The 14923-nt window shown below is 39.8% G+C and overlaps 1 protein-coding gene across 7 annotated transcripts in view; it reads left to right on the top strand.

The window, feature by feature from the left end:
* The window catches only part of LOC128734937 (protein trachealess-like), a 162097-nt gene that overhangs the window by 127008 nt on the left and 20166 nt on the right, over nucleotides 1–14923 (top strand). For all 7 annotated transcript variants that reach the window (XM_053829352.1, XM_053829351.1, XM_053829349.1 and 4 more), the window contains one exon: nucleotides 2306–2344. In XM_053829352.1, coding sequence (XP_053685327.1) covers nucleotides 2306–2344 — 39 coding nt within the window. The remainder of the gene's footprint in view (nucleotides 1–2305; nucleotides 2345–14923) is intronic.

Below are 14923 nucleotides of genomic sequence, written 5' to 3'. Positions count from 1 at the left end.
CACGTGATTATATGTAAATTTGATGGTTGCGTTTAACGCCTGGATGGGCAAACTTGGTGCGTTTTGGCCACGGGTTTTGGCGTTTTGCACCACATAATGATTTTGACTCTTGCTAAAAATCGTCAAAAATACCAAAAAATGCATTCTGCACCACTTTACCCTACAATGGAAGAACTGGGAATAATGATATGCAAACTGTGAAAAATAATTGACTTCCCAGGTGGGACTTGAACCCACAATTCTTAACATAGCGTTTGTGTGGGTATTTTCGGCCTATTAAGAGGTAGCCTGAACAATATTCATGAATTACGTTGCAACTATATTTATTCGAGACAAGATTTTCATATCAATTGGTACATTTACTGAATATTTGAGTGCATTTTGGTGTTAATAAAACGCCCCTTAATTTTGAGGCATAGTCGCGAGAAATGATGAGGTTGCTATGTTACGACACTATCGTGATGTCTCTGTGGTTTCAATTTCCGGCAGGCTGAACGCGGCCTATATGGTACAAACCATAACAGTTATAAAGTAGTCCCCCGGATAAATCAATGGGTAACTGTGCGTGCACCCATCGTAATTTCTTAGTTGTGCAATTAACAATATAACTGATTTTTGGCATATTGTTGGGGTTTATCAAAGACTTATCGCCTACAAAAAACAGCTATATCTGTTTAAAGAAACCTGAGAAATTGCAATGAGCAAACAGCACAACCCAAGGGCCTATTCGACTGATTGCTGTACTTCTACAGCAGTCTTATTCATTGTAAACAAATACAGAAAGTAGAACCCCATGATGAAAAACAGAAACAGGTGAAGAAAATGTGATGCACATTTCCCATGAATTATGTAGCAATTAGGTCAAAACAGACTTCTGAAGAAACGTTAAACTGTAATATATTTCTATAACTGTAATATTTTATTATAACTGTTTGAAACCCCAAAACAAGTAACGTTAGACTGGAAATGGCCGTTTTTCGAACTAACATTTTGGTAGGTCTCATTGTTTTGCATTTAGTAAACACGTTGCTATGAAGATCCGGAATTAGCTTCGGGACAATGGTGGGTAGCATTAATTATTAATGAAGGACAAGGTTGTACATTAATGGGACAGGTGTTAGAAAGGCACGCGCACCTTGATTATGTAGTAAAATACCTTTTTGAATATGGATAATATGGGAAGCAATTTAACTCGCATGGCTGGCGTGAAAGCCAACTGTTTTTCGGGAAAATAGTGGACCCTTCAGAACACGAATTAATATCATTATATAATAAATACAAAAGTTTTTCCTTACTTTAATAAATAACAAAAATTTTGTGATTGAATGTGGGAAATATTGTGCCACCAACTTCGACCATAAACAAAGTTAGCAGCCCGAGGACCTTCAACGAATAGGAAATCATTGCTCTGCCCGTGCACCCATTCTGTGCCGTACTTATCTCTACCAGCGAGTAATTCCCTGCCGAGACCGATACACCCGTTCCACGTCCGTCTCCGTCCCGGTAATTAATAGTCCCGAGTGTCCTGTTTACTTTATGTCACCGATGCGATCCGGTATTGGTGACTACTTTGTATTGCTCTCGCTCGCTCGCTGCGGTGCTACGGGCTGCAGGGGCAACACACAGGTCCGTAAGGGTAAGGGGCCTGTTTCAAACCTGAACTGTTCACGTGACCGACGATGATAAATTACAAATCGTTCGCTCCAACAATGAAATCTATTTACCTAGTGCTTCACCAGCAGGACCACAGATTACCAATAAATTGTGCATGACTGTCGAAGGCCAGCTTAAGCACTGTGCCCTTCGGGTGTCCCTCGGCTAATGATACTTCAGCCGGAGGTGGTCGCGTCTGCTTCGATAACAAGTGCAACTGTCACTGGAACTCTTGAAAAAAAATGTGAACCGGATAACAAGGAACGTGACAGTCTAGAAGTTTAATCAACGCATGAATACGAGAAGTGTTTAAGGCTAGATCTCACATCCGTTTTGTGCTAGATTTCTGCACTCTTGCTTACTGTGGCGTTGCGCTCCCGGAGCGCAGTCAATATAAGTCGGCGACTACCACCCCCAAGCTTTGTGTAATCCACAGCAAGAAAATGTTTGCGTTTTGCTGCCAAGTTGCATCACCTGCCACCGATGAGACACCCACTTCATCGATAAGTGGGGTGTGCTAGCTAGCACCTGCTCCGCCCCGGGGGCCGTGTTTGTTGTACTTCGCGTTTCGGATTTGATTAATTATATCGACAACTGTCTTAAGTGGTGTTTACTCAGACTAGTGTTTTTTTCTTTCTTTCTTTTTTTCTAGATACGACTATGATGACTCCAAAGCCGCTTGTAAAATCCTGTAAGTATAATAATTGCAGTTACGAGTACGCTCCGTCAGGGCTCGAACCCCCCATGTCTGTGTGTATGAGTGCATTGTGTTTTCAGGAACTCATAAATTATCCCACACTTAATGAGCATACAATGTTGCCCAGCCTGTGTTTGCCGTGAGTCGGGTATAGATTATAATGCTTACGTTCTGTTCGTTGTCGATATATGTACATATTCAGAACACTTTGCGCAATACGATTTGTATCGGCAAACGCGAACTGGGCTGCTACTAGAGAAACAGTTCACCAACATATGGCAGCAATCACTTTTTGCCGGTCGAAGATTCCCAGCCCGAGAGTTGACTAGCAGAGAAAAGAAAATTGAATTAGACAGGCAAATTAAATAACTGCTTCAACAAAGTTGTCTAGCGATAAAAACAACCCGATAATACTGGGAGTAGATTTATGCAATTAGCGTTTGATTGACAGCTCCTGTTTGTGTAATGCTACAATTTTCCTTAGAGTACAATTAATGCTGAGAACAGCCTGGGGAAAGCTTTTCATGGCTTTTCTCGAGAGTTTTTAAAAGTTTCGGTGTGATTATCTGAAGCACCGGTAAGGTTTTACGTTCTTATTACTTAATTTTAAACTAATTCAGTAGATTTCGAGCTTTCTTAAAATCATTGGATCAATCAATCACGAGAAAAATCCCTTTTTCTCAACCCGCGACGACAATGGTTTTTCATAACTGTTTTTAGACATCCTTTCGCTCCAAAGGGTTAACGATTGTTTGCTTCATATGTATCACGATCAATTTGACGTCCCTAAAGTAGAGCATTCTGCCAGGCTGAATTTCCTATCGTTGTATCAGTATGCTGAAGTCTTGCATGAAAACATCTCACTACATGTATTTTGTGCTGCTAATGCAAACACCGTTTAGCATAGTTTTTTTTTCAATAAATTGCACAAATCTAGACTTTGCACAACTGCGCAGCTGCTTAAATATTCATCTAATCAATTAATTAGTTGATGAATATGGAAAAATTAATGGCGAATAAATTGTAAAGTACGATCACCAGCAAGCTATTAAACACTCCATCAGTCGGTTACTAGTCATCCGTACATAATAGCGTGTATTCCTTTTTTACAATTGCAACATTGTACAAATAATATGAATAATTGTAGCATGCTGTTATTACCACAACATGGGAATCAAACACATGGATGTGGCAGTGCGCTCTAGCACGTGCTATCCAGAAAAAAACGTAATAATAATGCAATGCAACGCAACATTTATCGTATTGAATATTGAATTTGAAAACAAAGTCCCAAAGATCAGATCTGAATCGTGCTACAAATTGCACACTTGTAACTTTCGTCTGGCAAACCTTCGTCCGAGCTCTGAAAGAGCTACAAATTATGGCGCCATTCATCAATCCATCACAAAAGCGGAAGTGATAGGTTCCCCTGTCGTGTGTAGGAAAAGTAGCCATGAAACATTAATAAATATTCAAATTGAGCCAGCAGAAACCAGGCAAACGATCAGTGGCGACAGCTTCATCCTATCCCAACAAAGCTTATGTAAATCCTAGCAGGAGCGCGGCAGGAGTTATTTTTCCACCCGTGGCTTCTCGTTCGTTTCCGTCTCGTTGAGAATCATCAATCGAATTTTTGGCCGAGACTACACCCCACGTTTTCGCCTCCACTAATCCTCCAGCAAACAAGCGAGCAAGCAGGCAAGCAAGCAACGAAGCATCCTCGTAGTAAATAGCGGCATCATCTAGACGGGGTGGGAAACTTCGAACCCACTCCAAATTACTTACGTAATATTACGACGCAAATAATTGATGGGTTGGCGGAAGTGTCAGGGCGGTTCGAAAATGGGAAATAAAAAAGTGATGCAAGAACGACAAAACAGCAATTGTTTTGCTTTCCTTGGGAAAGTAACTTTTTTTCCCGTTTCACTCTATATTACTAATGTCGTTAAAAGCTTAGTAAACAATCGAATTCATTTACGAATAAGTACGAAATTGTGGTAGGATTCCGAACGATTTTATTCATTGAGTGGGAAGTGCATGAAATCTATAGCAGCACCATTTCCACCCACATCTTCCGATTGCCAACAATTAAGGTTCCAAACAAGAAGGGCACCAAACGGTCCAGCTGCGCTGAGTAATGGGATACGTGTTGTGCCGTGCCAATGGTACTCGTATTCCTTTATTTTCCTTCGTCGGGAATGTTTCGATAGACTTTTTGCCGAAATGATAGATTTTCCACGCTGCTCGCCTATTAGTATGAACCAGTTTAGTATGAACTAAACACATTATGATGATGGTTCTATGAGAAGGAGTAAACAAAACGAAAATACAGCTGAAGTTAGACCTAATTTATGAGTTGAGTTATTCCATCTAGTGCGATCTTACAACTCATCTAAAAATTAGCTACTTTAATATGCAACATACGCTCTCGTTTGGGTCAAAGTCGTCTGGTAGCCTGAAGCTAGACCTAAGATCAATATCTTCGGTGTCTGCTCTCAAGTCTATCGTTTCACTTTCGCTTTTAAATGTTTGAAAGGGATTGTTCCGAACCGACACGCCGACCTACCGTTTTACAAAAGTTTGTTTTTTTTCACGGTAGAATCTTAAATTATACTTAGTCAGACCAGCACCACGTAAAGCTACTTTCCACGTAAGACTAATTTCATTGCCTTGCCGACATAATTATCACTTGGTTAAGAGAAAAACTTATTGATTAATTTAATTAAGGTTTATGCCGCGAGAAAAGGCTTTATGCTAGGATGTTGTACTTTTTGTACATCTGGGTAGTCTCATTAAGCTAAAATTAGACAGGTAAAATTAGATAAAAACTTTCATTTTATATATTTAGAATCATCTAAAAGTAACTGTTATATACTAGCTGATTGTCGATCTTACTCGGCCCCTTGTCTCTCAGCTACTTGTACAGCTGTTATTGTAACGAAAATTCTCATAATGCAAGAAACAAACCCCTTTTCTTCATTTGAATGTGTCTATTCCCCTTGTCAGCACCCCCTCGCCTCCCCTGTTGTCTATTAACCGCTGTTAATTCTGTCTTTTCAGTGATTACTTATAGAGCGAGATAGTCTGTTTTACGTTTTTGAACCGCCCCCTAGTCAATGGCCACCTTATCGCTCTCTTTAGGAACCTCCACTTTTTATCCAGCCTCTTGTACAACTGCTATCTGTCCAAATGTAAGAGAAATGCACTCATTTACCCATTTGAATCTTCGTCCCCCTTGTAAGAGACCGCCCCACATTTTTTCAACTCCGGCGCTGATTCTTGCATGTCAAAGAACATGTGTTTCTAGTTTTGATGAAGAACCGTCCAGGCGTTCCTGAGCTATGGCGGAACATCCATTCATACTCGCGTTCCTCATTGGCTCCTCCCAGTCAGCCCCCACCCCCTTCTGTTCGGTAGTCACTTATGCATCTGTTTGCTCTCGGAAAATGCCTATGACGGAAGGCAAAAGCTTTTTCCTTTTTCATATATCTCTCCGTGGAGAACCCCTCTTCAAAACCCCCTCCCGCATTCTTGTTTCCCAGCCACTTGTGCAACTGTAATCGGTCTAAATGCAAGAGAAACGCAACCCCTTTCACTTACTGGCCTGACCTCCCTCACTTTTTTGGAACCAACTCCTAAATTTGGTGGAGAACGGTCAAGGCGTTCTGGAGTAATGCCGGAACATACATACAAACCTACAAACTCGCCCTCATTATTATATAACGGATCATGGAAAATTTACAGTAAAATTTTTTTTTCGACGAAATATATTTTTTCACGTTCTATAATACAAAAAATCGACACGTGGATCATTCCACGTCAAGTGTCCGAATCCCATGTAATCAGCCTTCTCGGATTTGAACCACGTTTTGTCAGATTGTTCGTTTCAGGTCAGCAACCCTTAAGTTTAGGCCGAATGGACGTTCCCTCAATTAATGGGAGCTCCTCCTTTTTTAAAGATAAGGCACGTTTTTGTGAAACCCTCATTTTATATATTCAAAGGAAATTCCTCAAGAAATCCGAAAAAAAATTAGTTTTTAGTGGAAAATGCTGGATTATTTTCTCTATGAGTACAAATATACTCTATTATGTTCCCTAGTTGTTTTTACGTAAGAATCACTCACCACGTGGTATTCTTTGCGCATCCAGCAGATACAGCAATTTGAACCAACCAGCGCAAGTTTTTGCATAAACAATCAAGAGTAGGAGAGTGTCGTCGTGGTTGGGCCACGTTTTGGCGTTCGCCCATAACTTTCGTTTCAGAAGGAATTTTGGAAATCTAAATACATCGTTGCAAAGGTCTAAGAATAAGATATATTTCCGGAAAGCTTTGAGCTGATTGCTTGAAAAATAAAAAAGTTATAGGCATTTACGTGAAGACAAAAAATGTTGTCATAGTCGGGTCATGTTGTACAGGTTGGGCCACCGCAGAAAATCCAAGACATACGTATTGAAATTCTATATAGAGACATGAAAAGAATGGATTCCGGGAACAACGACTCATATAGGCTCATATAACCTATTTTTAATTGCATTTTTGCGAATTTTTGGCATTCATCTAAAATCAATATTGCTACAATCGCCTTTTCCGAAGTGTACAACTACAATAAAAATCTAGGTTTTTATCGTACTAGCCTAGGTGCTACATTCCGTTATCGAAACTTGACCTTCTGTTTTTATACGACAGACTTCGCAGCCAGCTGTTAGAGTACAGGACAATTGACAATTGTATCGTACTAATTTTGCTTTATTTCATCAAATTTTACGTGACTGACATTCTCTAGCGATTATTGCGCTTCTGCACTTAAAATTATGGTGGCCCAACCATGACTACTCAAGTGGCCCGACCTTTACAAATAGCACTTTTCTAGTTTTTCCCCTTAGCCTTCCCAAACACCTTACTGGAGGGGATTTTTCTATAGTCTTCGTGTGCAGCACAACACACTTCATACATTTTCTAAATTTATCTCGATAATTGCATTTCATGAATCATTTCTGGAAGAAAAGTTCATTGCGCCTGGAAAACTTTTTTTGTAAGATTTAGTCACTGAATTCAGTACGAGTGTTTTGAATACACGATTGAAACTCACAATATTGTGAAAAGTTAGCTATCACTGTAAGAAGTTTTACAATGGTTGTAGCATAGGTATCATGAGTTACTAAAACTGTAAAATCTTGATGGCCCGACCATAACAGTGGCCCGACGATAACGACAATACCCTAATATTACATTTTCTTGAAGTAGGGAGTCTCTATGCAATGTAAAAACACTTTGTGCTATCGTAGAATCATGTATACAGTATATAATAAAGTTTTAGTATAGTATACCATACCTCCTCTTGATTGATAGCGACCCTAAAATGTCCCACAGAATAATTAATAAATTTTCAGCAGTCTCCGTAGTCGTGCGGCATATGCACATTAAATTTAATCGTGGATGTCAATGCGCCATCGAAATTTCGCGATTTTTAAAAAGTAGCTGTTTGAACTAAGTGAATATGTTCAGTTAATCAAACTCAATTCCTAGCCAACTCATTTTAGTTGGTTCCTGTGACATGAAAACCGATTGATAATAACTTTCTTTCGGCTATACACTTAGCTGTGATGAATTTTTGTTTGCGAGCTAAAAGAAATCTGATTCATCATGGTGTTACCGTTTTAATAACTCTGTAAAACTAACAGATTTATTGCGGTTTGACAAGCAACTTTGATAAGACCAATTTTTGATTGGTGCGTTATGGTAAGTTTATAAAAGACGTGGTGCAGCCAACTAGTTTTATAGCGATTACATAAGCACCCCCATTAATTTGCTTTATTAACAGTTTTATTATGGTTTTATAGCTAGCTATAAGTGTGTTTTGACTCGTATCTTTTTAGTATGGCGTTTTATTATGGTACTAGCTGACCCGACAAACTTTGTATTGCCACAAATTAAACTGTGTTGTACATAAATCGTGAATCTCGGATGACATTTGTCACAATCTCGAGTTTCGCAAGTTTGTGGGGAGCTCATGGGTGTTTTAATATACAAATTTTCCTCACAGTAAAGTAGAAAACAACTCCCCCTATTGTTTAGTCTGATAAAATAAAGCGGATAGCATTTAAATATTTGCCATCATTACAAACCATTTCGCCAAATACCATTTTGCGGAACACCAATTCTCGGTTGACCATAACGCGGAATTTAGAGTTTCGCAGAACACCATTTCGCGAAAAACCTCACGCGAGGTTTCTCGAGTTCGATTAGTTTTCGAGTTACGCAAAATTTTGTTTTATTTGTATGACAGTCCTTATCTCCCTACCACTGGGGTTTGGGATCTCAAACCATCATAAAAAAAGTTCCTGCCTCCAAAACCCCCCACATGCCAAATATGGTTACATTTGCTTGATTAGTTCTCTAATTATGAGGATATTTGTATTTCATTTGTATAGGAGCCCCCCCCCCCACACTATTGAAGGGGAAAGGGGTCATAATTCTTGCCTCCAAAAGAGGGGAGAGGTCTCAATCCACCGTAGAAAAAAAATTTGCCTAAAAAAACACCCACTTGCTAAATTTGGTTCCATTTGCTTGATTAGTTCTCTAGTTATGAGGATATTTGTATTTCATTTGTATTGGAGCCATCCCACTATTGAAGGGGGGAGGGGTCATAATTCCCCTCTTAATAAGAGAGGGGTCTCAATTCACCATAGAAAAAAAAATTTGCCTACAAAAACACCCACTTGCCAAGTATGGTTCCATTTGATTGATTCTCGAGTTAGGAGGAAATTTCTATTTCATTTGTGTAGGAGCCCCCTCTCCTAAAGTGGGGAGGGGTCCTAATTCACCATAGAAATAAATCTTGTCTCCAAAAACACCCACATGCCAAATTTTGTTCCATTTGCTTGATTAGTTCTCGAGTTACGCAGAAATTTGTGTTTCATTTGTATGGGAGCCCCCCATTTTAGTGGGGGAGGGATCTCTAACCATCATAAGAATCTTCCCTGGCCCCAAAAACCGCTACATGCGAATTTTTACGCCGATTGGTTCAGTAGTTTTCCATTCTATAAGGAACATCCCGACAGACAGACAGAAATCCATTTTTTTTATAAAATAAAATCAGAGGTAATCATTAGTACCGCAACAAAACCTTTATAAAACTCAAGTAAAACCAAGTGCTTTGGAATTGTTACTTGGACATGGGTAGTTTAAAACACTTATAATTTTCCTCGCAGAAAAGTAAAAAACAACTGCCCCCATTGCTACGGCAGATATAATAAAGCTGATAGCATTTAAATATTCGCTGTTATTGTATAACATTTCGCTGAATACTATTTCGCGGAAAACCAACTCTTGGTTGACCATAATGCGGAATATATTTCGCGGAAAATACCATTTCACGAAAAATCTTTTCGCAGAAAGTACCATTTTGCAGGTGTGATCATCTCCTTACTCGCTGTCTCTCGTTCGGACCCAACTTAAGGAAAATAATAGAGGTCAGTAGACCTAAGAAAACAAATAAACCTAGACGAATATTTGTATGAGAGCCCCTTCTTCCAGAGGGAGGGGTCTCTATCCATCATAGAAAAAAAAATCTGCCTCCAAGAGCCCCCACATGCTAAATTTCGTTCTATTTGCATGATTAGTTCTCTATTACGCACAAATTTGTGTTTAATTTGCTTGGGAGCTGCGCCTTTCATAGAGGGAAGAATCTCAAACCACAACAGAAAAAATCCTGACTCCGGAAATCCTCACAAGGCAAATTTGGTTCCATTTGCTTTATGTGTTCTCGAGTTATAAGGAAATTTGTGTTTAATTTGTATGGGAGCCGCTCCTTCTAAAGGGGGGACGGATCTCAAACCATCATAAGAACCTTCCCTAGCCCGACCAGGGTGTTACCGTTTTAATAGCTGTATAAAACTAACAGATTTTTTGCGGTTTGGCAATCAACTGAATAAGATCAAGCGCAGCCATCTCGATTAATCGTGGTAATATTAGCAACCACAATAAATTTGATTTAATTACAATTTTACTGTAGTTTTATAGCTAGCTATTAGCGAGTTTTGGCTTATATCATGTCAGAGGTAATGACTGATACAGTAATAAAACCTTTAAAAAATTCAAATACAAATTGGAGTAGCGAATGACTGCAAAACAGTCAAATGACTGGCAGTCGCAACGCTATCGAAAAGCAACCGCGCTATCGTATGATTCAATACTACAAAAAACAACCACTACATGTGCATAGAAGAAGTCGGTCGGACTCCGGCCAATACAAACGAACATTTTGCTTGCGCCGGACCGACTCCGGGTGACAAACTATTACTGTGAGCAGCCGATTTGGAGACAAAAAGAGAAACGAAACAATACGTCATCTTAGCTAGCTCTTCCAGTCAGTTTGCAGTTTAGATGCTTCAAATGAACGCGCAAAGCGGGAGAGCGACTGTTGACTTTTCCTGAGAGGCCGCATGAATTATAAGACGGCAGCAGCGCAAGCGGCAGATTTATTGGATTCAAAAAACAGTCAAATGATCGTTCGAAAAGCGCAACTTGAATGCGGAAAGCGTACGCATTCACGCAGTCACATTCAACTTGCGATCCCTTTTGAAGCCCTGGTTCTGTCCTGTCTACTTTTCCGTGCTACAATTACGATCGCCCAGGCACTCTGTTGAAAAAAGAATGATGATCTATGCTTCTTGGCTCTCTTTTACATCATTCAGAGTAAGAAGATTGTTTCACAGTAGCTAGTTCATATACGGCATCTGTCGTCTGTGTTTGGAAAGTTGAGCAATCGCAGATAAAATGTATCGAAGATTTACTCCTTCTTACTTATCATCAACTTTTCACTTTTTGTCAAGAACTGGGCACCACTGCAGTAGTTTGAATTAATTTACACAAAACTGAGACAAGGTGAAAAATTTTTCAAATTAAATGGAGATTAAATATGAGCTAAACGTCCACTTTTCAACAGTGTTCTTACTCCTTTTATAGTGATGATTATCTATCGTGGAAAGCTAGCATGGAAAGGTAAACGAACGACTACTAAAATTTACCGACCTGACCTGACTGAATTCTAATATTTGATGTCGGTTCACAAATCCCGGATATCCAATAACAAGTCCTAAATCTAATCGCAGAGGAAATCCTCTCGGTAGGTTGATGTTCGAAACAGAACAGATAGAAAACATAATCTGAACAAGATGGAAGCCTATTTCCTTCAAATGCCTACCGCCTAATCTTGCTTCTACAAGCTTTACCATGGAATGAAGTGAAACGAAATGAAACCGTTCAGATTAATGTATAGTAATTCACGTTTTCCGTCCAGTCCAACACCAGTATGGAAGTTTTCCAAATCACCTTTCAGTTTTAGGAGATTAGCTGCCATTCCTGACAGAAAGTATTAGACGGGTAAAAGGTTTCGCGTGGGTTCTTACTATTGGTTATGATTTCCAGATTTTTACTAAGAAAAAGCGAACTGACACTGAAGGCGTACTTTTACATCGTCTTTGAACCGTTAGACCTTTTTCGATTTACAGTACAAATTAAATGTGATAAATGAAAACTGTTCAATTTCTTTGACCAATAAGTTGCTAGATGGAGCAACACTGTTGCTAAAATACGATCTAACAAAAATGCACAAGATAACGGAGCAAGCAAACAGTTAGCTTTTCACAAGCAGACGGCAGTAATCGGCTTATTGTGATTATGTTTTTACCGGCACGGACCCCACCCTGTTAGCGCACTTTGAACTTGAACGACAACAGAATCACAACAACCTGATTATTTCGCTCCTCGGTGGTCGTGTTGGAATATCTGTTTTGCTACACTGTTTGCAATTATCCTTTCCGCTTAACATATTACGCAATCAGTCCAGACTGCACGCCACTGCACTGCTGGCAAAACACATGTTCATTAGGTAAATCACACGAAGCGCACCTTTAAAGTTTGGTGTTAGGAAGAGAATCATTTCTTGAAGATAGCAACTAGTAGGTATTTAGTTTTTTATTACTGCTGTAGGCACCACAAAGTATTACATGCCAGTCCAGTTTTTATTAAATGTACAATATTAAATAATAACATTGTCAGTTTCATTCCGTTTTGTTGCCATTTCACTTGGATATTCATGTAACGTGATTCCTCAACGTCAAATATGTGGGTAGAGGCGGTTTATTTTTTACAGCATTATACCCTTACTGTCAAGATCAAATGCTTCACATGATATTTTTCTTCCATTTTAGCACACATCCATCACGCATCTTTCAGGGTAATGAACAGATTTTCGTCTGTTTATTTCAATAGGGCTCACCTGACGATTTCCCTCGTTTAATAGTCGAACATTGTCAAACTACCCTGGAGCTGATTAGGCTCGCTGCCTTGCTCTTCGGAGCAAACCAATCCACCTAGCTGAATTAGTTTACCACCTTCTGATTTCGCTAAACTTTTTAATAAATCTAAAACATATTGGTGTTTTAGTTTTTTTTCGAAATTTGAAATATGTACAAGTTTAATCATAAAATCGCAAGCAAGAATAAGATTCCCACACTACCTACTCCACCGGAACCAAGAAGGGTAGAAAAATTAGCTGTGCCACCGTCTGGCGCCTCTTGGCAGCAAGTAGAAAGAATCCTTCCCCTGGGACTCGAAATCCCGCACATCACTCTCATCGTTCTCGAAAACACTTAACGAAAGCCTTTTTCTCCGTTTCTATTAAAGTTGGGTAAACACGCTTGGAACCGGTACGCAAATTGAAACACGATTTCTTACTAAACACGTCAACCACGTCGACATGTTCCCGTGAGATTAGGGCCCGCCTCCGGCGGTGCCCCGGGCCAAGTAGCCGTGAAACTCGTCCGGGGTTGCTTACGATGCGATGGTTGGCTCAAGGTGGTTCGAAACGTTTAAAAATTTCCACCACCTTTCGCGCGGGCACACCTGCCTGCCTGGCATTTGAATTTACAATTTTCTCCCACGTTGCTGGAAAAGGATGGGTCTTTTGGGCGGGCTCTCTGGAGATTTCGATGAGAAGGATGAAAAATAAAGATTGTTTTTTTTTGTTCCTTTTTCTCAAATGTGTCACTTTTAAGCATGGCAAACAGAGTAGATTCAATCAATTGTTTTTTTCTCTATAAGCGTCTGGTTAACCATTTTATGAATATGTAGATAAATTTGTGTAGTTTATTTGTCCGAAGTATATGAATGGCAAAGATAAACTCAATGGCAAGGTTGATTTGAAAAGTTGTTCCACTTTGATTATCTGCACCCTTGGTGGCTAATAAATTTCTTTCATTTCGTTGCAAATCATTTTTCTTGTATGCTTCTGTCGGTGGCTAACGCCCAAGAATGTGATATGATAAGAAACTGCCTTGATCGAAATTTCAAATGATACTTCAGGACAGCAAGTTCTATTCCATTTCACTGAAATTGGATTAGATTAAAGATGGAAATATGCAAATGAGTCAAATATTTTTGGCTTTGCTTTCCTCAGCAGCGGTAGGTTCAGTTTGGCAGCATTTTAAAGGACATAGATAGAGAACATGGATACTTGTTGATTCTCTTATGTACCACACTTAGGAGTTAGGAGTTGAGACAAGTTGTTTTTCTCTAGCACCAATCCCCGGTCTGAAGAGAAGTTAGCACGGTGCATTTGTCGAACATCAGTTGAAAAATCTTGTTTCTGCATTCGGCATTGTGCTACCGTTGAAAGAGGTTAACACTGTCATGTTTGGTGGTTTCAGTTCATCAAACATCAATAGCCAAGCCGGAAACTATGTTAAGAAGCTGAAATAATACGCTACAAAATCACACAAAAACTTTCTTGATTCTACATCAACCATGCGATTGTTTGGGCACCACTCTCTTCAGTTTTTTCAAGTTTCGAAATGTTGTCTTCTATAATTTAGCTGAAAAAAATGAAGTGAAGTGAACGTTCACTGAGCTACCAATAAACTAGCAGCATTGTAACACCGTAAATACAAAAGATATAGCAAAACTTGATTCAACAATATTGTGGATAAAACTAGTTTTTCAAACGTCCGATTTAAAAGTTGGTCAAATTTTGCTAGGCTGAGACGGTACTACCAAATGAATCAAAATTGAGTTAAAGTGATGACCACCCTGCTCACAACCCATTTACCATTTTACATTACTTCTCACTTTGCACTACTGAATACTCACTTTTTACTATGCTTCTTCTTCTTCTTCTTCAGCATAAAGCCGGGGTGGCTCGTGCTGTTTCAAGCACTCGTCTCCATTCAACTCCGTCTTGGGCCACTAGTCGCCAATTTCCTAGTCGTCTCAGAAGTCGCAAATCGCTTTCGACCTGGTCGAGCCATCATGCACGTTAGGCCCCCCTCTTCCTGGTGCCGGTGGGGTTGCTGAAGAGGACTATTTTCGTCGCACTGTCGTCCGGCATCCTTACGACGTGTCCGGCCCACCGTAGCCTGCTAACATTCGCTAGATGTACGATGGGAGTCTCCCCAGGCAGTGCCTGTAGCTCGTGATTCATACGCCTCCGCCACTCTCCGCTTTCAGTTTGTACTCCGCCAAATATCGTCCGCAGCACTTTCCGCTCGAACACGGCAAGGGCGCGTATGTCC

This window comes from Sabethes cyaneus, chromosome 2 (assembly GCF_943734655.1).
Source record: "Sabethes cyaneus chromosome 2, idSabCyanKW18_F2, whole genome shotgun sequence".
Classification (NCBI taxonomy): domain Eukaryota; kingdom Metazoa; phylum Arthropoda; class Insecta; order Diptera; family Culicidae; genus Sabethes; species Sabethes cyaneus.
Note: the sequence above shows the minus strand (reverse complement) of the source record. Positions and strands in the feature narration are given on the sequence as shown.